Source organism: Piliocolobus tephrosceles, chromosome 19 (assembly GCF_002776525.5).
Source record: "Piliocolobus tephrosceles isolate RC106 chromosome 19, ASM277652v3, whole genome shotgun sequence".
NCBI lineage: Eukaryota > Metazoa > Chordata > Mammalia > Primates > Cercopithecidae > Piliocolobus > Piliocolobus tephrosceles.
Genome location: NC_045452.1, coordinates 14,839,828 through 14,864,277, shown reverse-complemented (window position 1 = coordinate 14,864,277; position 24,450 = coordinate 14,839,828). Strand labels below are relative to the sequence as shown.

The window sequence follows — 24,450 nt, the reverse complement described above, 5'->3', positions numbered from 1 at the left end:
TTGGTGCATATTAGGTTCTTAATAAATTAACCGTCTATTTCCCTTCTCCTTTCTAGACTTTTTAAAGAAGTTGACCAACCCCATAGTCTCATTCATTCTATGGATAAAGTATTCAGATGCGTTTTCCCAGAGCCCCTTGTGGGAATCACATGTGGATCCTCAGTGCACTTCAGCACCCTCACTGCATGCTTTCTCGCAGTGGCGCATCTGGGGTCGTACCTTGTGGAGGTGGACGTGGCTGGGGCTGTCCTAGCTGAGGCCCGAGCTGGGCCTGCCCTGGGGATTTTGCTGATTTAATCTGTGGAGCCTAGAGCAGAAGAGAAAAGAAGCCTTTTACTTCCTGGGTGAGAGGGCAACATTTATGAAGATCTTTTTATCATTGAGAAGAGACTCGTACACATAAAGTGTACAGTTCTGGAGTGTACGGTGTAGTGAAGTTCTGTATGTGTAAATATCGGTGGAACCACTGTCCAGATCAAAACACAGGCCATTTCCCACGATGAAGCCTGCCTCATGACCCTTCCCAGAGAGCAGCCCTGCCAGTATAATAACTATGATTCTGATGTCTGTTATCATAGATTACTTTCTATGGGGAAATCTGGGGTGGGAGGTGGAAGCTTGAGGACTTGCTTTTACATAAAGCTGGGGAGCTGGCAAATTCTTTGGACAGCAGTCTGGTAATCCATGGTGGGAACTGTGGAGGGAGGAGCGACGTGAGAGCTCATCGAGGTTGGGGGAAATGGGAGACACAATAGCGTCCATTGACTGGTTCCCTGGGAGCACACAGAGGGCTTGTGTGTCCGTATGCTCTCACACACGCACGCACACACATCCCGCTCAGGCCCAGCACCGAGGGCACAGAAGGGACAGCAGTCAATCATCTCTCCCCACAGTGCCCAAAGGCCAACTGAGACGAGACTGTTCTCCCCAGGATGGTGAAGAAGGGAGGGAGCCCCCGAAAGCCTCCTAAATTCACCCACTGGGGCAGGCTGTGGAAGCTCTCCCTGATGTCTGGCTTTCACCCACACCCCCATTCCTTCTCCCCAAGGTGGTTTCTTCTTGGGGGTATTTCCTTTGGATCCAGGGGCTCCCCATTTCCAGACAGCCTGGCATTTCTCATGGCTATAAAGTCTCCTTTGATCAGGAGGGTCTTACCCAAGGTCTCAGGGGCGAGGGCGCTGTGCCTCCTGGCATCAGGAGCTGGCTCATTTTGGAGACAACAAGGTCGGCCATCAGCTGTTTGTCCTCTTCCACATGCTCTCCAATGAGCGGCATTGAGCTGTCCATTACCTATGGGGAGGAAGGGAGAGCTGAGGGACCCCCATGCCGGGAGAGACTGGCGGTGGGGCATCACACCCCAGAAGTGGGGACTCAGGACTCAGGACAGAAGTGACCACCAGATGGCAATGTCCTCCATGCAAACCACCTCCAGCTGGGCCTGGCCGGCGGCAGAGACACCAGTTCGCTTCGGTTCAGTCTAAACCACTCCCTGGATGTAGTTCAATTCGGCCCCCGTTTGCTGGATGACAGCAATGCGACAAGGGCCAGGGAGCCTCTGCTGACCTTTTCTGTGCTTTTCTTTGGGGAGCCGCTCTCCGTCCCCTCGTTTCTCACCCTGGCCCCCTCCCAGGGTTGGGGCTGGCCACCTCTCCTTTGGCCCCAGCTCAAGGCTCTCCACAAAGTAGAAACAGTAAAGGTCGGGGGCTTGATCATGACAAAAATATAACACAGGCTGGAGTTGACCCAGGGTTCAGAGGAAAGAGGGAAGAGGAAAGGTCTGTTTTCCGGGGCCCTGGAAAAACACAGGTGGGAGGGAAACACGTTCCACAGGGAGCTGGGCTGTTCTCAAAGTGCTTCTATGGGGAGGAGCCCGAGGGATCCTAGTTTCCCCTTCTGCTCTTTTTACAAATAGAGCAACTGAGGCCCAGAGATGGGAGGGGACTTGCCCAAGGTCACACAGGCCAATGCTCCACGTGATTCTCTGGGCATGGGAAGCTATGGGAGGTCTGGAAGGGGTGTCTTTCAGGCCTTGTCACCCTCTCTATTCCACTGCAGGAGTCGGTGGCCTGCATTCACCCACACCACCCCATCAGACTCACCGTCTTGTCTCCCCTGTTCCCGCGGTCTGGACTCATTAGGGTTTCTCTCTCCACCAGGTTCCTAAGTATTCCCTCTACCCATTCCTTACCTGGCCAACTCCATTTCATCCAACAGGGAACAGCTAACTAGGTCTTCCTGGAGGAAGCCCTCTCTGATGGTGCAAACTTTGACGAGCCACTTCACATCTGTATCCTGCCGTCCTCACCTGGTTTCACACTGGACAGCTTATCCACAGCACTGTCACTCCCTGCTCACTATGTCTCCACCACCAGACTGGGAGCCCCCAAGGTTACGGATGGACCCTGTGTCCTGCTAAACAGGTGTGCCCTCCATAGACACCTGTTTAGTGGAGGAATAAGAGGTCCTTGCGATAAGCCCGGCTCATAAGGATAAGGATAAGGATAATGAGAAGCGCCGTAATTTATCGGGCACTTCGTATGTGCTACGCACTATTCTAAGCATCAGGTGTGGAGGATCTCTCATAAACCTCAGAATAGCTTTTGAGGCAGGTACTATTATCCTCATTGTAATGATGAGGAAGCAGAGGGTCAAAGAAGTGGCAAGGTCAAGGACACAGCACTGGCAACCCATGCTCCTCCCACTGCATCAGGCTAATTCCCGCCAAGCATTGGAACAGCACAACAGCGTAGGAACTGGGAAGAGGGAACGTGGGTTCCAGGCTTGGCTTCTGCTGCGTGCTTGCTCTGTGATCTTGGTCAAAGTTTCTTTTCCTCTATGGGCCTTTTTTGTTTTTCTCAACAGTGAACGGAGGGATCTGGGCAGCTGCTAAGACCCTTCCAGCTGGGACTTGTAGGGATCTGTGAGTTTAGCACCCACTTTGATTAGGAAACTGAAAAGCTAGCTTAAGAATGTGAATACTGCTTCCAGCAGGGTCCTGAGTTCTGCGCAAGTTATACCTGGAACTGAGGTCTCCTGGATCCCAGTGTCCCGGGCAGGGACAGTCACTCAGTCACCACTGGCTGAGCTCTGTGGAGTCTGCCCCGAAGGTACACAGGCGTCCTGCGCCCTGCCTGTCCTCTCTCCCCCTGCCCCTGCCCACCCCATTTTATTCTGGTCTCTGTTTCCTACATTCCCTGCCGTGGAAAATAGCCACCACAAGGACCCTGAGGTTCGTTTTGGAATCCCCACGGTACACACAGCCAAAGGAAGTGGCCGCTGTGGTCTCCCCAGGGAAACATTTTCCAGTGGGCAATGCCATTCCCCGGACAAGGTCAGAGAGGACGAGTTCAAGGGTCTTTTCCCCCGAGTATTTGACTGTGAGCCCCTTCACAAAACATTTCACACACACTTTCAGTTCTCACCGTAGAGGTGGCTGAAGAAACCGGTGTTTTGGGACCTCTTCTGCCCTTTTTTCCCTTACTGGGGGAAAACACCTTTTATATTTTTGGTAACAAGTTTCCCATCTCCCCTGACCCCACTCCAAACGCAAAAGCAAAGGAAACAACGCTGGAATGTTTCTGCGAGGAAAAAAAATCTGAAAAGCTATCTTTCATTTTCCCTCTGGAACATTCTTGGGAGACATTGTTTTCTTGTTTTTTTGAAGTCCAAGCCCACTACTTTTACTTTTTTTTTTTTTTCTATGTGAAAGGCCTTTCATCCCCAGCCCTCTGAATGGCTGAAGGCAGGAAGCCTGGGCCCACGAGCACGGATTCTTTTTTTTTTTTTTTTTTCCCCTCAGAGTGAAAGCTGAGACCCGGAGAGGCAGGGCTTCACAGGGGACAGAGAGACTGCTGGTGCAAGGGAGGAGCTGGCCTTTGGGGGTCAGGGGAGTCCAGGGGCTCAAGGAGACAGGGCCCCTGGTCTCGTGTTTGCAGTTGCACTGTGTCCACCTGGCTTGGGGACTGGCACCCGGAGCAGCGGCTCAGTGAATAAATAAATGAGTGCTTGTGTGCCAGACCTGGGTTCATGTCTGGTGGTCCCCGTGAGGGGATGCGGAGACAGGAGGACCTGGTGGGGTCTCAGGAGCTGCCGTGCTGGGGGTTCTTGCCCCACCTCTGGGCTGAAGCTCCCAGGAAGGTGGAGGATAAGCTCCTCCAGGGAGCAACTGTACAGGTCAAGGCATCTGTTCCCAGCCTCTTCCATGGCTCCTCCAAGTGGGGGCTACTTGGGGAATTTCAGGTTTGGTGGCAGCCAGAGGGAAGGTGTTTGCGGGCCTTGAGAGGAGAGCTGTTCTCAGAGTGGGACTGGGTCTGCCAGTACAGACACCGCTCTTCCTGCTGGAGCTTCCTGGCCTCTTTGGGGAGGAGAGAGGGGCCATGTTCATCCTGGACTCCCTCCTCCTACCTCCAAGGCCTTGGGCGTGAACACCCTCCTGGCATGACTGGGCTCCCACCCGCTGAGTCACCTGGTCCTGCTCGGCCGTGGGCTCCTGGGGAGTGAGGCAGACATGAGGGACGGGAGGACCGGCTGGCTCCTGTGGTCACCCCAGCCATGTGCTTCCCATTAGCCGCCCACACCCTGGGGAGGGGACAGCCGCAGGGCTCTCCCTCACGTGTCCTGGCCTTGTGTCAGCACCGCCTGTGGAAGGAGGGGGCTGAACGCGGCACTGGAGCTGTGAGTGTGGAGATGGGAAGTTACGGAGGACTCTGAGACCACAGGGGCCTTTTCAGGGGAAAGCAGTAGAGAGCCACGGGGCATGGGGTGGGGGGCAGGGAAGAGGAGTTGGGGAGGGGACGGGAGGGCTGTGGGACCATGAGAGACACCGGGAAGACATGGAGGAGAGGTGGGGGGTGGTGGGATACGGTAAGCATGGAGAGGAAGTGGTGGGGCTGGGAGGGCTGTAGCATTGGGAGAGGCACGGGCTGCTGGAGGGTCTTGAGAGAGATTCCGGAACCCACAGCCCCTCTGTGAACCGCCTCTTACCATTCTGCTTCCCTCCATCTTCCCCTCTATTCACGCCCCTGTACCATTCCATCCCCCTTCCAAATCCTCCATGCTCTGCCACTGTTTCTCACCCTCTCCCCTGCCAGCCTGCACACCCCATGGCTATCAAGTCCATGGCTGTATCCCCAGAGCCACACCCATGCTTAGCCCATGGGAGCCCCCTAAGGCCGGGTTTGTTGAATGAACAAATGATGGACTGTCTGCATGGTGACCCAGGAAGGGTGCCCACTTTACATGCTTGGACACTGAGGAAATGGCAGGGGCCCTATGGGACAGTATCTTGCTGACCCTTGGCCAGATGCCCTTTCCCTTTCCTTAGGCCCGTGGGTTGGGGAGGTTGTTAAACCTCGTGCCCTGAGGTCTCTCGACTGAGTTCCGAGTCCCCAGGCATGATGCCTTTCGATGCCTCCGAGGGTGGGAAGGAGCCTCCAGAAGCAGCTCACTGAGGCCTGGGCTGCGTGTGCCCTGGAGCCAGGACACAGCTGATGGTGCCAAAGATCATGCAGGGATTCCCTCCCCCTGGCACGCCTGCCGGGCTGGGCCGGCCAGGAGGACTGCCTGCTTCATCCCTCACCTCGATGATGTAATCTCTGCCATCCTTGCTGTGGACGGCCTTGACGGCACAGATGTCCAGGCCGCCAAACATTTCCGAGCAGCTGTCCACCCACAGCCTGTACCTGCAGGGACAGACGGACAGACAGTGAAGTGGCCTGGGAAAGTGGGGAGGAGGGTGGAGGACAGAAGTGGATTCACATGGAAAAACAGACAGGGAGAGACAGTGATACACACATCCAGACAGAGATGGAGAGGGACAGAGAAGCAGCAAGAGAGACAGAAAGATGGAGAGCGTCAGAGTCCAAGACGCAGAGACAGAGAGGCAGGGACACAAATGACAGTGAGAGAGAGACCCAGAGGAAGGACCTGAGAGAGCCAGGAAGGAGGGGAGAGAGGCAGGGTGAGGGAGCGAAGGAACCAGAGTTGGGACAGGTCTCCCCCAAACCCAGGACTTGCTGGCTCTGCAGTAATGGGGAGCTTGCCCTGCTCCCCATCCGGAGTCATCCTGGACACCCAGCTACCCCTGTGTCCCTTTTCCCTTGGGAAAGCTGCTCCAAGGGCTCCAGAGATCCCTCCAGGCTGCCCTTCCAGTCCCAGCCCTGGCCGGACAAGAGGCTGTGGAGGACAAAGGGTGCATTTTTCCTGGGCCCGGGGCGGGTGGGCTGGGGAGACTGGCAGGCTGCCTCTGCCTCGCCCAGGGGGCCTGGCCCTCTAGACCCACTGCTTTTGTTCCCTTTCCAGCCACTTGATGTCTGCAAGGCCAGTTTGCTTTGCTGGGGACAGATCTCAGCGCTGGACTTTGACCCTGCAACAAGGGGTGGTTGTATGTGAAGAAACGGTCCCGGCTTGCACTTAGCTTCCCCTGTGGGCTGGATTTGGGAGTCACAGGGGACTCTGTGTCAATGTTCTTGCTTGTCACTCTCCAGGGTCACACAGGGCATGCCTACTCTCACATCGCTCTGCGTGTCTGAGCCATAAGTGCTGGGATGAGGAGGGACTGAGACTGGAATGCTCTTAGAGTGGATTCTCATCTCATCCACCAAAGCCTACTGAGGCCCTGAGAGGGAGGCTGGCTGGTCCAGCTCACACAGTAAGGCAGTAAGAACACCAGGATCACCTCGATCTCCTTGACTCTCAGTCCAGTTTTCTCCTTCAGCTGTAGCATGGAGCATGTGATATCATCAAAGTAAAAGGAAGGATGGAAACTCGCATCCATGGAGCCCCTGCTATGTTCCCGACATTCTGGGCCTGGGGGCTGACTCCTCATCCCCTCGGATCCCAGCACAGCTCTAGGAGGAAGGTTTTAACCCGTCTTACTCATGGAGGAAAAGGCTCAGAGAGATGATTAAGTGACTGTGCAGCTTCCAAACCTAGATCCTGTCTGATTCCAGATTCCAAGCAAGCCACCCTTCCTCTCCTTCTGAAGGTGCCCCAGAACATCCATTCTCACTCAGCATGGGAGACCAGGGGCCTACATTCTTGCTATTAATTCCTTAATACTTTTGGCGAAGCCTCTCCCTCTTATCATAAAATGGGAAAGCCTAGATCTGATTCTGGTTGTACCTCAGAATCACCAGGAGAGTTAAATGCACAAACAGCCAGACTTGGGGCTCTGCCCTATGTTAGAGTAATTTCTATCATTTTTGAAAGCTTTCCATGTGATTCTGCTATGTGGCCACGTTTGGGGACAACCTTGGGTTCTTGGAGCTTGAAGAGTCTTCTGGAATCACTGATCAGGGTCCTCGTTTTCGGCCCCAGTGGCTGACTTGTGGGCGCCACACACTTAGGGTGAGCTGTGCCCTGAGACACACTCATAAATCAGGTATCTTCTCAATGGAACGTGGAAATTTGAGCTGAGGTCCAGAAGAAGCTGTTTGCAGAAGCTGTTTTGAAAGGATGAACCTTGGGGTCCCCTGCTGGCTGCACCCCACAGGACACACGCATCCCAGGGTCTAGGAAGGGGCTACAGGCGTACAGCAGCATGACAGTGCTTAGAGAATGGGGGGCCCTGCTCTCCTCCTGCCAGGTGGGACTAGCACCAACCCAGTGACATCACTGGTTTTGCCCAGGAGTCAGGCCACCTGGCAAGCAGGCAAGCCAGGTGGAGGGCGGGGTCAGGCCCTGCGTATGAGTCCCTGTATGGATTTTGTTCCTGTGGGGATAGGACTGGGGAATCTCTCCAGCCCAGACCCTGGAGTACCGCCTGTGACTGGAAAAGGGAAAGTGGATTCCAGGCCTGGGCAGGCCCACTCCCATGGTAGGTTCCTCCAGGGATGGCCCATGCAACCTGGGATTTGGCAGAGCCAGGGATAGGTGGTGTGCTGGGGACATCTGTGAGTGGCTCAGGAGGCACTGGGGAAGGCCGGGCTCACGTTCGGGAAGGGCCATAGAGAAGACGGCCACGACTGTCCCGTGAACACCTGTTGGGGGAAGGAGGTGACTGCCTCAGCCACATGATTCCGTTGTGCCAGGTCATGAGCGCAGCCTCCAGGAGACTCATCAGCACAGGTGGGTTCCCAGGTTGAAGGTGGCAGCTGCCCCCTGTGATTGATGGGAAGGGCAGGTGCGCCTCCCTGCCAGGGGCTGGTTCTGAATTAGGTGCTGCACAGCCCTCTCTCATTCAGTCCTCACACCTGCACTCTGACTTGGGTATTACTGCTTTCATTTTGCAGTTGAAGAAGCAAATCCCCCTTTTTGGGCAAACCAATTTGATTTGTATGGTAGCCCTTGCAACCGATACAGAGTTCTTAGAGGGAAGGATTGGATTTTTTCATCCTTTAGTGCTCAGCAGAACATGGCCTGGAGTAGGTACTCAGTAAGTGTTTATTGAACAGAGCTTTTTGAGCTCACAGCCCATGCTCTGTCCACTGCTATTGTGTGGCTGCTGGCAGAGGTCATAGGGCATGCAGGCAAGAAGGTATGTATGTGTCAGGCCCTGAGACCAGCTGACTCGGCCCTTTGGCCCTTCCTTTTTTTTTTTTTTTTTTGGAGACAGAGTTTTACTTTTCTTGCCCAGGCTGGAGTTCAATGGCATGATCATGATCTCAGCTTACTGCAACCTCTGCCTCCCGGGTTCCAGTGATTCTCCTGCCTCAGCCTCCCAAGTAGCTGGGATTACAGGCATGTGCCACCACGCTTGGCTAATTTTGTATTTTTAGTAGAGATGGGGTTTCTCCATGTTGGCCGGGCTGGTCTTGAACTCCTGACCTCAGGTGATCTGCCCGCCTCGCCCTCCCAAAATGCTGGCATTACAGGTGTGAGCCACCATGCCCGGCCGGCCCTTCCTTAAGTGGGGCTGGCACAAAGTGTCTAAAGGGAGAAAGACTGAAAAATCCTTCAGCCAGAGAGCATCCCTAAAATATGCATGATTCAGGGGACATCAACCTCTCCCTATTCATACTGAGATGGAAAGAAGCTTGAGAGAGAAGTTGACTCTCCAATATGCCTGGTCTCCTAATAACGCTTCCTTGCAGCTGTCAGTGCACAGGAGGGCTTGGGCAGGGCTTCCTGACCTCTTCCTATAGCAGCTGGTCAGGGCTGGAAAGACCCTGGACTTGGAGTCATGACAGCAGGGCTCTACTCTCAGCTGTGTCATTAATTAGCTCTGTGGTCCTAGACAAATCACTTCCCCTCTCTGAGCTTTCTTCTCCCATCTGTAAAATGGGGTTATTTTAATGCCTGCCCTGTAGGCTGTTGTGGGCAGTGAAGAGGATCATACCTAGAAAAGTGCTCTGTGGATGGTGAGGCACTGGATGGAGGGCAGAGTGGCCTTCTTTTCAGGGCTGTTTGTTGCATTCCCCCTTCAGCTCCTACCATGGTCAGCACCTCTCCCTATACCTCCTTTGTCTCTTACCTCTCTGTCATGGCCACCTGCTCCAGCATGGCAGAGCCTGTGTTGGCTTTCCAGTTCCCAGAGATGGAGGTTCTCCTGTACCAGAACAAATAACACATTGAGGGAATTAGGGACGCTCGTCACTGATCTGCTTTCCTTCTTTGCTTTGGCTGTCAGGAGGCTCTGATTCAAATAACTGGCTCACATAATGGCATGTGTTCTTAGGTACACACCTTACCTTCAACTATATTTTCCTATGTTTATTTCCCTTCATGCTGTTTGCCTTTTATATTTGTTGAATCTTAGGTATTGTTTTCTAAGTCATCTTTGAAATTGAAAGATTAAATTCAAAAAATGCCTACATCATCTGATGAAATCCCCCAAACTTTGGCGTGTTTTTGAGGAGAATGAGGGCAGTGTGTGTAGACCCTGATGATTCTGGAATCTTTTGAGGGCCCCAAAATGTTAGAAAAGTGATCCTTAGAGAGAAGTGACTACTTTTTTCTGGTAAAGATTAGGAAGGCCTTCTGGTCTCTGACTGTGTCGCCATCATTCTCTATTTCCTTGCCTTTTCTGCTCCAGTAACAACCGACCTCTCTTCCGGTGCTCCGTTGCCCATGGCTCTTTCCCAGTGTCACAGCCTCTGCATGCCTTCTTCCCTTTACTCCATAGAGTCTTTCTCTCTATCTTCGCCTCCCTAAGTCCTGCTCATCCTTCAGGTTTCATCTGACGTACGACTTCCTGACAGCCCACCTTCCCCAGCAAAAATAGACTGCCCAGTGCTACACCCTACACTAATGCTCAGGAATGTTCATCTCCCTTCTGATGACTGCGTTAGTGTCCTCTCTTCTCTGATGGAGGGGAACCCTGAGGGTAGGGAACATTGTTTAACTTCATCCCCTGTATACCCAGTATCCAGTGGGACCTGGCAGGCAGTAGGTGCCCAGTAGGTACCTACTGGGTGAGGAACTGTGTACACTGGGGGAGAATCCTGACAAGCTACCTATCACTAACGGTGCATCTGGCCTCGGCAAAGACTGAACAAGTTTAAGCACAGGGGTGTAGGTAAAGCTATTTGTCTTATGGTCAACGGAAGGTATATGGTTGAGATCAAAGGGTGAACTGGGGAGAGGAATTGACACAAAACTGTATTGTTGTAAAAGAGAAAAGCAAATGTAAAAATGCTGAGAATAGATGACCACCAGGAGCCATAAGGCACTGCACCGTAGTTTTCAAGGTTGTTTCCCATGAGGCTACAGGTGAACAGTTCTGAGACTGGGCACATCCACTGAGACGGAACCAAAAAAGTGGATAGATGGTGAGTGGGGGAGCCGGATTTTTCTCTGTTGGAGTGGGAAGTTATAGATTAGCAACCAGGAAAGGCTAAAATGAACCAAGTGGTACCAGATGAAAGTCCGGGACATCCATAGGATTCTGTTCAGCTTCATAGGGATGTGGATGGGGATATGCGGAAATAATTATGGATATATATGAATACATGGGTAAGGATACACTCATGTACTTCCTTATTGCGTCTGCTAGGACCTAGAAAGAATGACAGCCCAGTAGCGACAAGCACAAAGGTCCGAGTACAAGGCAGGGAGTGGGGCCAGACTGGAGATTGAATGGCTGGGGAAATTCTACACTGAAATCTGACATGAACCCCCTCCTTTGGAGGCAGGCCAGCCCAAGATCCAGGAAACTCTGTAAGTAATGACAAAGTGGAGCTGTCAGGCCAGGGAGGCTCCGCAGAAAAAATGTGGCAATGAGGTAATCCTCAAGAAAAAAAAAAAAAAAAAAAACAAAAAACAAAAAACTGGGACAAGGTGTCGTCAATGTCAAGTGGAAGCTCAAACAATGAAGAGAGGAGGGAAATGATATCATGACCTACGGCAGGGGCCTCAGGAATGCACTGGAATGGGCCATAAGTCAGGGTGGGCAGGGAGGAGGTGACTTTATCACCCCAAGGCCATCTGAGAGCAGTGGCAGGTCTGGCCTGTCTCGTGGGAGGAAGAGGTTGATGGGTGGAATAGGGCAGAGTTACTCCTTGAAAATGAGCTCCATCCCTTTCCTGGGAATACTTCCTTCTAGGGCAACTGCCTGCACCTCCTCTAGTCTCACAAGCAATGACAGGGCACAGTAGTTGCAACAGAGACGATATGGCCCCTCAAGCCTAAAATTACCGCCTGGCCCTCTACAGAAAAAGTTTGCTGACCCTTGGTCTAGGCAATCCAGGTAGTGCAAAAGCAACCACAGGCAATCCATAAATGGGTGTGCAAGGCTGTGATCAACAGGACTGTATTTAGAGACAGGTGGCAGCTGGATTTGGCCTGTGGTTGTGGTTTGCCAACCCTAGCTTAAAGCACAAGCTACCCACACAGTAGCCTATGGATGGAGGGACTTTCCAGCTGTCCAGGGCTAACCCTTGCAGTCCTCACATATGGAGCCCTGCACACAGTCAGTGCCCCATAAATGCTTGTCAACCAGGCAACGATTGGCCCTCTGGGGTCCCATCATTTCAAGTGGAACTAACAATAACATTCCAGAGTGAAACACAGAGAGGGCTTGGAGCAAAGACCTCTCCCAGGAACGAGACAGTCCACCTACTCCAGAAGTCCCCATTCATCCTTATAACCACAGCCCCATGTAATCCATCCTTTGCTGAACCAGCCAGGTGAAGGCGGGCTGCTTTTTTCTGCCTGGCATTCTTTCCTTTTCCTTTAGATTCAGCACCTCTATTTCCACTAGGCAATGGCCCTGCCCACACTGTATGCCTTCATGGTGGGACTCTCCATACTGGTTTTCTGCTTTTCTCTAATCAATAAAACATAGTCAAAGTTGGACTAATCAGTACTTTTTCCATGGAATTGCAATCTTGAGTTAAGCCCTGAAAATGACTAGGGCAGATTCATTTACCGGTGGGGATGCCGTGAAAATTGTTTATTATTATTTCTGGCTGCCCACATTCCTGGGGCTGCTCTGTAGCCTGATGTTTCCGAAGTTGATAATTGAGTTGGGAGATTTTTTTGTTTGCTTTTTTTAAGTTTCTGATAACCCATGGTTTTCTAATAAATTCCCTTTAAAAAACCCATTAAGTTAATGATGTGTGGTTTCTGTTGCTTGCAGGCAGAGAAATCTGGTCTAACCTCCTAATTGGTCTTATTGGCTTCAGAGAAACCGTTTGGCAGCTCACAGCCTCGTGGTCACCTTTTAATAAACACAGATCCTTTGCTCAGAAGAGAAGAGGAAAAAAATCCAAAACCCTCAGCAAGGTATTCAAAGCCCTCCTTGATTTGTCCTCAGATTTCTCTCTCAAAGACATATATCCTGTGTGTACGTGCAGTTCCCTAGACGTGCCAAGCACCTTTCTTGCTCTGGAGGAAACAGCCCTTGCTTGGGTAGGCAAATATCTGCCTGGGGATAAGCAGTGACTGAGTATTAGCCCCTCAGCCGCACTGGCCAGAGAAGAAAGGCAGTAAGGAGATAGGATGGAGGATAATGATGTGCTCTTGGGTGCAGGAGACAGTGGCTAGACATGCACCTCTGGGCTCCCTTCCTCCCATGCTCCCCCAGCCCCTGCCCCAGAGACTCACATGTAAGCCTTGTAGTTGGATCCAATTTTCTGGACGCGGATGTCGTACTTGGAGTCGATGAAGGCCTCGGTGGTGGCGTAGGTTTTGGCCATGGCGACCACGCTGGTGATGTCCTGGAAGTCGAGCTGGTTTTCCACTTTGATCTGTGTGGGAGGACGAGGGGGATGAGTGCCACCCACCCCGCGTTCAAGGAGCCCACCCCGTGCCAGGAACAAGTGTTCTGTCTATAGACACGAATTCCCTTCAGAAGGTCACCTGCTGGCAGGGGAGACAGACACGGGAAGCAAATCATTCCACCACACATCAGGCAAGCTGCAGAGAGGAAGGGAGCGATTCCGCGTGGGTGGTCGAGAAAGCTTTACAGAAGAGGTGAGCTCTGAACTGGGTTTGGAAGGATGAACGGGTTTCAGATGGATGAGGTTGTGGGGCCATCCTCCAGAGATGCGCGAGGAACCCACAGTGGGGTAAAGGGCGGGTGGCGCAGGCTCGCTGACGGGGGATGTTGCACGGGCCATCGGGGAACAGACTGGAGGGCCACCGTCTCTGGGAAGGAGCTGGGATTTTAGCCTGAATTTTCTGGAGAGCCGCTGAAAGAGGGAGTGGAGTTTAAACAAGGAAATGGTGTAGTTTGCGTTTTAACGAAATCACTGAAGCAGTTGTGTAGAGGATCGAACGGAGGGGGTGATATGAGACACAGAGGGTCCAGTTAGGAAGAAGGGAGTGTGCATGTGTGTGTGGTGTGTATGTGTAGGGAGCGTGTATGCTGGCGTGTGTTGTGGAGTTTGTGGGAGATGTCTGTGTGTGGTGTGTTTGCATGTGTTTGATGTATGCTATGTGTGGTATGTTCTTTGTGTGTTCATATGGTGTGTGTGTGTGTGTAGTGTGTGATATATTTGTGTGTAGTGTGTTTGCTGTGTGTGCTGTGTGTTGTACATGTGGTGTATAGCATGTGGTGCTTCTGTTTGTGTGTGTGTGTGTGTGTGTGTGCGCGCGCGCGCGCACGCAGCCACACATTGGAGAGGCCGGCTTTGCTAGGCCAGAGGCTGGGAGAGAAACTCACACTATTGACTGGGCTGAGCCAGGAACACAGAGAGGTGTCCTGGGCTTGGGGAGAGGTCCCAGGAAAGCTTCTAAGGCCAAGCGCAGACGACGAGGCCAAGGCTCCGTGATAGTGATCTTAAGACAGAACAGAGGCTGACTCCCAGCGGCTGTGACAGCTGGGCCAGTTGCTCCCTCCCACTGGCCATGGGAGCCCTGCTTGTTCAGAAGTGGCTCCCCTCTTCCCTGTCACCCTCACCCCGACAGCAGAGGAGTTCTGATGCTGGGTCAGAGACAGGCAGAGCCCTGTGGAGTGGCTGGGCGCTGGGCGGTCTGTGTGGGGTTGGTCTCGGCCACACCCCATCTCAAGTCCTTCCAATCTCCCTCTCAGCCCTTTTCTGCCTCCCCTTCGAGGCTCAGCACTGACTCGGCGACTCTGTCCCTCCCATAAGAATGCCCACTCACATTTGCCCAGCTGCGATGCTTACGCAGGGTATTTACAGCTCTCCGTGGGGTCCAAACAGGATTGTGAGCAGGCAGGCAGGCTGGGCACTGTTGTGGTCACTTAACAGATACGGAAACTGAGTTCTCTTGACTTGCTCAAGGTGGTAAAGCAGCTGAGCCCAGAGCTAGGCTTGAAACTCTGGACTCCGAAGGCACAGCTTTTCCTTGAACCATCTCAGGGGTCTCTGCATAGGTGCCTGCCTGTTCTACCATAACGGACACAAACAGCAACAGGAGAGAGGCTGGACAAGCCGTCTCTCTTCTTGGCTCTCTGAGTGATGACTCCAAGTCTCAATTTGCAGAGAAAATAAACGTGACCAGGCAAGAGTTCCCTATTTTCCAGCCCTTTTCAAACTCAGCTACCCCACCTTCTTCCTCCCAGCTGCGGCGGTGGTGCTGTGCCTCCTCCCTTTGTTCTGGGTCTTCTAAGCCCTTGGTTTTAGCTGGATACCTGACCTCCTCAGCCAGAGATTACTTTGCTGCAGTCTCTCGTGCAGGTAGATGTGCCCGAGTCTCCAAGCTCTGGCCAATGAAAACTGGGTAGCCGTGATATGAGCAACCTTTGGGTGGTGCCCTGAAGATGAAGATAATCTTCCCCGTCCTTTTTCCTTCTTTGCTCTGGCTAGGAATGTGAACATGATGGTATGAGCAGCAGCAGCCATCTTGGGCCACGAGGTGGAAGCCGCATGTTGAGGATGGCTGAGTAGAAAGTTGGAAGGACCTGGGTCACTAGCACTGTGAAGCTCCCTATCAGCCCTCGACTCGGACTCTTACATGGGAGAGAAAGAAACTTTAATCTTGTTTAAGCCACTGTTCTCTGGGTCTTTTTTTTTTCTGAGACAGGGTCTCAATATGTTACTCAAGCTGAGTGCTGTGGTGTGACCATGGCTCACTGCAGCCTTGACTTCCTGAGCTCAAGCAATTCTCCTGCCTCAGCCTGCCGAGTAGCTGGGACTACAGGCGTGCACCACCACGCCTGGCTAATTTTTGATTATTTGTAGAAACAGGGCCTCACTATGTTGACCACGCTGGTCTCAAACTCCTGGGTTCAAGCGATCTTTCCACCTCGACCTTCCAAAGTGCTGGGATTACACACTTCAGCCACTGCGCCTGGCCCCTATTATGTGGGTCTTCGCTAAAGCAGCCAAATGACATTTCTGCTCATTACTTTAGTCTCTTGCTCTTCACCGATTCTTTATCCTTTGGATTAATGTGATCAAGAGTCCACCATTCTCCTCAACATGTTCCTGCTTTTCAGAACCTCAGTTAGTCTCCACTGTCTATCTCTACATCTTCATTCCCCACTTGCCCTTCAACCCACCTCCTCTAGGTTCCACTCCCTGCCATTCCCCTGCGACTGATTTGGTCCCCTCTTTGGCACATCCCATAGAATGCCCCTGGTCCTTGCCCTGCGTTGACCCTCTGTAGCACCTGAAATTGGTGAACTTTGGGTAATACGACTTCCATACCACTGTGTTCCCAGTTCTCACCCTTTCTTTCTGGCAACTTCTTCACAGTCTATGTTGCCACCTCTTTCTCCAACGCCTCTCTGATGGTCCTGGGGTTTCATCTCTGCCAGAATCCAGGGTCAGGTGGAGAGAATTGGAATTGCCAAAATGACAGAATCGGGTGAGCGTTTGCAGGGACGGCTTGTTTAATGCACATTTCTGTCCTTGGTGGCTTTGGGAAGAACCAGAACTTCTTTAGCACCTTGGTTTCCTAGACAGCCCTGAGCACAGAGCAGGCTACCTTGGACGTGTCTAGCTGCCCACAGCATCATTTTCCTGCTTTACAGTCATGATATACCCTGATATGGGGGGCATGTGTCCACCCAGGGTACACTTTACTCTCTCTCCTTTCCCTGGCATCTTCATACCAATGTGTGGCCACATTTTGGCCAAAAAGATGTTAGCAGAAGAGGTGTACGAACTTCCAGGCTGTGCCGTTAAAGGGCAGGGGAGGGCTTTCCACTCCCCACTTCTCTCTCCTTGCTGGCTGGAGTGTGGACCATCTTTGACAGTGTAGCTGAGGGCACTACACCAGGGATGGATGATCAATAAGATGGAAGAAGCCCATGAAACCATGGTGGTGCCACGCCAGCCCTGGGCTGCTTTTGTGCAGAGCAGAGAAAGAAAGTCCTAGTTTGTTTACACCATTGTAAGTCTTTGTTATGGCAGCTGAAATTTATCCCAATTATTATATAAGCCCTAAGTAAATTTTTGTGGAATACATCATGCATTCTTTCACAGAGTAGACAAAGAGAGCAAAGGGAGAAAGCACAGAGATAGTGGTTTAATTCAGGAGTGGGCAGCCACCCTCTGGGAACCCTTCTCTTCTGTCTTCATTTGAGTGGTTGTGCATTGGGGTCCCATTCTGTTCTCTCCAACAGTGAGCATGGAACCCAGGTCTCTCTCTCTTTTTGAGACAGAGTCTCGCTTACTCTGTTGCCCAGGCTGGAGTGCAATGGTGCAATCTTGGCTCACTGCAACCTCTGCCTCCTGGGTTCAAGCGAGTCTATTGCTTCAGCCTCCCAAGTAGCTGGGACTACAGGTGTGTGCCACCATGCCTGGCTAATTGTTGTATTTTTAGTACAGATGGGGTTTCACCATATTGGCCAGGCTGGTCTTGAACTCCTGATCTCAAGTGATCCACCCACCTCAGTCTCCTAAAATGTTGGGATTACAGGTATGAGCCCAGGTCTCTTATACAAAGGCATTTCAAAGCTTCAGGAGAGGCCCTGGCCAAATGTTCCTTTTTATTTTATTTTATATTTATAGTTATTTATTTTTTTAAAGAGACGGGGTCTCACTCGGTCACCTAGGCTGGAGTGCAGTGGTGCAGTCATGACTTACTGCAGCCTTGAACTTCTGGGCTCAAGCATTCCTCCCACCTCAGCCACTTGAGTGGTTGGGACTACAGGTGCCACCACATCCAGCTGATTTTATGTTCTTTTTCGTTACAGAGGGCCTCCCACATTGTATGACACCTGGGCAAAGAAAAACCGATTCTACCCCTGGAACCACCATTTCTGTCTCCCCGTTAGACTGTGAGCTTCTTGAGGACAGTCAAGAATTGGGTGAGTGTTGTCCCCAGCTATTGCACTGGTGCCAGGCACATTGCGCATGCTCTACACGAGTTTTCTGGATTGAATTTAAGAAAGCTGGATCAAGACCTGCTTATAATTTGGGAGGGGGGCAAGAAACTGGAAGGAAAAACAAGGGAGTTCCACAAAAAGACAAAGAAACTGTGTTTCAAGGAAACTTGTCTTTTATAAGGTGGATATTTGCATGTCTTCTTGGGTGGGTGCTGTGTTCTCTGAGGGTTTCTGCCTTCCTCACAAGTTCCTGAGAACCGGAAGAATTCCGGGATTCTGGCGAAGGGGGCAGGTGGTCTGGAATCTGGATGGGTGGGTGCTGGAGGGGACTCTGGGATGGTGCTCAGGCCAGAGAGGGTAGTTGGGGTGAGAGGGCACTGGGGACACAGTCCTGAGGATGGTGAAATGGCTGCTGGCCTGGGCAGGGAGTCTTGGCACTTTGCTGTATTTACTGGCTGGAAATCCCTCCAAGGGTTCACAAAGACAAGTTGAAAACAGGAAGCCCTCAATGAGCTGTGATTCAAGATTACCCATTCGCTGCCCAGGGGCTATGATGGGGCCACTGTGAACTCTCCAAAACAGACCCACCCACACCCTAGCCTCCCTCGCCCTTCTTCTCCCTTCTCTTATCTCCTCTCGCCTTCTCTCTCTCCTTTCTCTTCCTTCCTTGCCTTCTCACTCTCTCCTCCCTCCCCTTTTCCCCTTTCCTCACCCCTTGCCTTCTCTCTTACTCTGTTTTTTTTTTTTTTTTTGAGACAGTCTCGCTCTGTCACCTAAGCTGGAGCGCAGTGGTGCAATCAGGACTCACTGCAACCTCTGCTTCCCAGGTTCAAGCAATCCTCCACCCCAGCCTGCTGAGTGGTTGGGACTATAGGCGCATGACATCATGCCTGACTATTTTTTCTTTTTCATATTTTTTGTAGAAATGGAGTTTCCCCATCTTGCCCAGGCTGGTCTCAAACTCCTAGGTTCAGGCGATCCTCCCACCTTGGCCTCCCAAAGTGCTGGGATTATAGGCATGAGCCACCGTACCCGGCCACTCTTCCTTACTTTTAATGTCATCTGTCTTCCTCTTGCACCTCTTTCCCCCTTGATTTTTCCTTGTTGCTTACTTCTTGTCTTATCTTTTTCCAGCCTCTCCCTTCCACATCCTTCTCTGTCTCCTTCAGTTTTCCTAACCTCTTTTCAATGTTGCCATTCTTCTCCTGCTTCTCATTTCTTCTTCGTTCCTTCCTCTCTGTCTTTCCTGCCTCCTTCCCCTCATGGTCCCCCCATTCAGGTTCTCAAACTCTTCTCCTCTCCTGCTTTCTGAATTGCTTTACCCTCTTGTGTGCTTGTGTGCACACATGTGTGTATGTGTGTGTGCATGCATGCATGTATGCTCTGTCCTGAGGCTGAGCAAGGAGGGAGAGTGGAAACAGAGGCAGAGAAACTGGAGAGAGGAGTCAGGATGCAATTCCAAATCTTCTGAATGGGTTTTAGCTCAGAGGTCTCCTGTTTCAAATTTCAAAATCCAACCCGGGATGGGGAAGTCATCCACATACTTAGTAGACTGTCTGCTATTTGCTTGAATATCTCCAGTAGCAGGAAGTTTACTATCAGGCAAGGCAGCTCATTCCCCTTTAGGGAACCTCTAACCTGTTTTGCTGTATAACACACCAGGAATGAATGAATGGCCCTCATTATCCTATGGAGTAAGTCTTAGCCCTCTGCCTTGTGTCTGCACTTCATCCACTCGAATGGAGCCACCCAGGTGTGCACAAGTCATTCTCTCCCTAACCCATTCCTAATACGAGCTGCTTCCAGGCCCTTCACCATCTTGAAATACCCACGTTTGACAATCTCTTAAACTATGTGGTACCCAGAATTGCACAACAGACTCCAGGTGTGGTTTCAGCAGCAGAGATCAGATAAGACTGTCCCCTCCCTCTATCCAGAATCCACCTGGCATATTCCTGCCTCAGGGCCTTTGCACGTGCTGTTCCTAGCCTGCGTGGCTCACCTCTCTCTTAATTCAGGATCCTGTCTGGCATCAGCATCTCAGACCTGTCTTCCCCAACTACTCTAGGCGAAGTTGCTCCTCCCACCCAGCTCTCCTTACCCCCTTCATCCCACTTTATTTCTCGCCACAAATCCTCCACTACCACTTCACACTGCTACCTATCTACCTGTTTGCTGTCTTTCTTCCCTGCCATTCTACTAGAACGTAAACTCTTCAAGGGCACAGCTGTATTTTGAGCACCTATAACAACATTCAGAGTACAACAGGTGCTCAATGCATTTGTTTAACGATTGAATAAATAACCTAAATATTTACAGATATGTCTCTTATATCCAGATAATTACTCAGTGTTTCTTCTAGATACTTGCTGGGGGCTGGGTTTCAACTGAGAACAAGAGATTTGTGATTCTTGTCCAAATGGAGCTTTGAACGTATTAATTATCTTGCTTCCATGAATGCAGCTTAATACAATGTTGACTTTTCTAAAATCCATATGGGCTTGTCCTAAGCTAATACCTCCAGGTGATTTTTATTATTTATTTATTTGAGACAGGGTCTCACTCTACCACCTAGGCTAGAGTGTAGTGGCATGATGACAGATCACTGCAGCCTCAGCCTCCTGGGCTCTGGTGATCCTCCCACCTCAGCCTTCTGAGTAGCTGGGACTACAGATGTGCACCACTATGCCCAGATACTTTTTGTATTATTATTGTTATTTTTTTTTTTGTAGAGATGGGGTTTCACCATGTTGGCCAGGATGGTCTTAAACTCCTGAGTTCAAGCCATCCACTCACCTTGGCCTGGCAAAGTGCTGGGATTACAAGCGTGAGACACGGTGCCTGGCCTCAGGTTATTTTATTTTATTTATTATTATTATATTTTTGAGATGGAAACTTGCTGTGTCATCAGGCTGGAGTGCAGTGGCACAATCTTGGCTCACTGCAACCTCTGCCTCCCAGGTTCAAGTGATTCTCCTGCCTCAGCCTCCTGACTAACTGGGACTACAGGTGTGTGCCACCACGCCCGGCTAATTTTTGTAGTTTTAGTAGAGACAGGGATTCACTATGTTGGCCAGGATGGTCTCCATCTCTTGACCTTATGATCTGCCTGCCTTGGCCTCCCAAAGTGCTGGGATTACAGGTGTAAGCCACCATGCCCAACCTCTCAGGTCGTTTTTAAACACAAGATTCTGATAATCCACAACTCCCAGAGGAGGAATTTACATTCAACCTGATCATGGTCAGCTCTGCTCTCATGCTTTCGTCTATCTTTCTGCCTTCCAACATTGGTTCTGTCTTCTGATCTGTTAACCATCCTCTCAGCTCTATGAGTCACTCAGTGTCTCTCAGGATTTCGGAGGACCTCTCCTATACCTAGTTTCAGCTGTTCAACCTTACTTCAGTTTCCTGATCTGTTATCTGTTAAGTGTGATAATGACAACTACCTGGCAGGATTATGATTTTTTTTTTTTTTTTTTTTTTTTGAGATGGAGTCTCGCTCTGTCAATCAGGTTGGAGTGCAGTGGCCGGATCTCGGCTCACTGCAACCTCCGCCTCCTGGGTTCACGCCATTCTCCTGCCTTAGCCTCCCGAGTAGCTGGGACTACAGGCGCCCGCCACCACTCCTGGCTAATTTACTTTGTATTTTAATTAGAGATGGGGTTTCACTGTGTTAGTCAGGATGGCCTCGATCTCCTGACCTCGTGATCCGCCCGCCTCGGCTTCCTGAAGTGCTGGGATTACAGGCGTGAGTCACCGCACCCAGCCAGGATTATGATTTTTAAATGAAATTTAGTGAATGTCAAAGGACTGACCTAGCATAGCATCTAGCACCTACCAGGTGCTCAATAAACATTGGTTCTCTTTAGTTAATTGTTGAGATTATTTGCTGACATTGAACCATCAATTGAACCACCAATCAATACTTTTTTTTTTACACAATTATTCATCCAGCTTCAAGTTTATCTCCCACATAATCATCCAACTCCCATATTTCTTCTGTGATCCATGGACTATCCAATGCCTATCCAGCTCATAGCAGAGGTTCTGGGACACATTAGATGTTCTTATAAATATTCCTAGGCTAAACAAATGACTGGGTAAAATGGCCATTCATCTGATTATGAGATGATGGTTAGATTCATTTATTCATGCATTCCTAAAAATCCATCCTAAAGATATAATGGAAGACACATGAAATGGTATGCACACAAGGCTGTTTATTGCAGCACTACATGTAAAAGAAAGTTTTCAGCTGGGCATGGTGGCTCACACCTGTAATTCCAGCACTTTGGGAGGCCGAGGCAGGTGGATCACGAGGTCAGGAGATCAAGACCATCCTAGCTAACATGGTGAAATCCCATCTCTACTAAAACTACAAAAAAATTAGCTGGGCATGGTGGTGGGCGCCTGTGGTCCCAGCTAGTCTGGAGGCTGAGGCAGGAGAATGGCGTGAACCCGGGAGGCGGAGCTTGCAGTGAGCCGAGATCGTGCTACTGCACTCCAGCCTGGGCGACAGAGCGAGACTCCGTCTCAAAAACAAAAAAACAAAAAAAAAAAAAGAAAAAAAAAGTTTTTTGTCAACAATTGGGCCATATTCTATACTCTCAGAGGTTTATAGCTCCACCATAAGCCTTGAGGACAGGATGAAGTTAGATGAGACTCTGAAGACAGCGGTGGGCGGCCTAGAGGTGTGGATGGAGCTGGAGGGATGTTGGGATGGTCCTCTGGCCAGAGGAGGCATTTGGGATAAGAAGGTATCTAGGGCAGACTGCCACCGGGATGGTGCATTGACCGCTGTCCCATATGCTCCTCAGCAGGGGACAGCTGCATCCATGGTGCTCCATGAACACAATTGAATGCTTTGCAGTCACGAAAAGGCAATGAGGAGGATCTACATATTGCTATGGAGTGAAAAAAGTAGGGTGCAGAATAATGAGGAAAACATGCAATCCTTATTTTTATTTTTATTTTTATTTTTTGAGACAGAGTCTCCCTCTGTCACCCAGGCTGGAATGCAGTGGTGTGATCACGGCTTACTGTAGCTTCAACCTCCTGGGCTCAAGCAATCCCCAGTACCTGAGACTACAGGCATGTGCCACCACATCTGGCTAAATTTTTATTGTTTGTAGAGACAGGATCTCACCATGTTGCCCAGGCTAGTCTCAAACTGCTGGGCTCAAGCAATTCTCTGGTCTTGGCCTCCCAAAGTGCTGGGATTACAGGCATGAGCCACCATGCCCAGCCAACATGCAAACTTTTATCAAGAATTTTTTTGTGGGCAGGGCAATGCACATATTTGATTAAAAAATACAGGCTGGGTGTGGTGGCTCACGCCTGTAATCCCAGCATTTTGAGAGGCCAAAGTGGGTGGATCGCTTGAGGGCAGGAATTTGAGACCAGCCTGGCCAGCATAGTGAAACTCAGTCTCTACTAAAAATACAAGAATTAGCTGGGCATGGTTGTGTGCACCTGTACTTGGAAGGCTGAGGGAAGAGAATTGCGTGAACCTGGGAGGCGGAGGTTGCAGTGAGCTGAAGATTGCACCTTTGTACTTCAGCCTGGGCAACAGAGCAAGACTCTATCTCAAAAAAAAAAAAAAAAAAAAAAATGCAATGAAGGAATTGAACCAAAAACAAATGAGAACATTACCTATAGAGGGAAGGGAAGCAGGAGATGATGGGGATGGAAGCTAGTCTTCACTGTATATATCTTGTTTTTATAATTTTGACTTTGGAAGCAAGCAAAAGTGGTTATTAAGTATAAAACAAAATAAATCAACTGGAGAAAAGAATTTCCTGAAAATAGAAAACAAAATAAAGTTATTCAGTCTAACAATATATCAAGCTGGTGGCTTAAAGTTACAGAGAGGAATTATTTCAAGAGACTTTGTAACAGAAAGCTGAGAACATGGATCTCTGTGCTATTCCATTTCTTAGATGAATAAATTCGTAATATTACTTATAACCCACAGTATTATAATATACTTACTTGACTGTCCTTCACACTAGAATTTATTTATTAACAGCTTGATCAGTAATTGGCACAAGTTTAACCAGATTTAAAAAAAAAAAATCAACACAACAGTAACTATATATCCCTAGCAGAAAATATCCAAAAGATTTTTAAAAACTGCTAAGAAATATAAAATTTAATTCAACTTGTTAGTAATAATAATGGTATTGCTATTTTAAAGCCATTATAATAGTAATAATGCTATTAGGACCCAATATTTTTAAATGTAAGAGAAAAGAGATACGATTTCAAAATAAAATAAATTAAATAAGTGTTGTAATCTAAGATTTGAATTCAAGATATCAGGATGAATTTATGATGTATTTTTCTCTTAAAAACATATATACATTTTTTCCTGTGTCTGCCAAAAAGGCCCAGAAAGGCCAAAAAAATAAGAATAAACATATTTAGCATCCAGATGTGGTCTCTAAAAACCATTATGTTATTGAAAGACTTCCATGACTCCTTGGAGAAACGACTGATTCCAGGTTTGGGCAGAAAATGTACAAGATGAGTTTAAAACATCTTATCATGCTAGTAAAAGGAAAGCTACCGTGTCAAGAAGACATATAAATCAACTCAGAAGGGCTCCCATTAGCCAAAGATGGGATAACTTAAGTATCAGAAAAAATAGTGACTTCCATAGATTGAAATATATTAAATTGTTAATAACCAATGACAAAAAGGTCATTGGTTATCTTTGGAGGATGCTAAGACACTATCTGATTATTCCAAAATGGTGACTAAATAACAGTGAAGAAGAAATGTTCTCTTTGATGATTTCTAGCTACTAAATGCAAAAACAAGAGAATTAG

General features: G+C 49.8%; 1 protein-coding gene across 1 annotated transcript in view; it reads right to left on the bottom strand.

Annotated features, from left to right (window-relative positions):
• Positions 1 to 24,450, bottom strand: part of SYN3 (synapsin III) — a 548,862-nt gene that overhangs the window by 15,041 nt on the left and 509,371 nt on the right. Inside the window, exons 8-12 of the mRNA XM_023189045.3 lie at positions 12,985 to 13,127; positions 9,413 to 9,487; positions 5,579 to 5,681; positions 1,156 to 1,290; positions 220 to 307 (exon numbers count right to left, since the gene is read on the bottom strand). Coding sequence (XP_023044813.1) covers positions 220 to 307; positions 1,156 to 1,290; positions 5,579 to 5,681; positions 9,413 to 9,487; positions 12,985 to 13,127 — 544 coding nt within the window. The remainder of the gene's footprint in view (positions 1 to 219; positions 308 to 1,155; positions 1,291 to 5,578; positions 5,682 to 9,412; positions 9,488 to 12,984; positions 13,128 to 24,450) is intronic.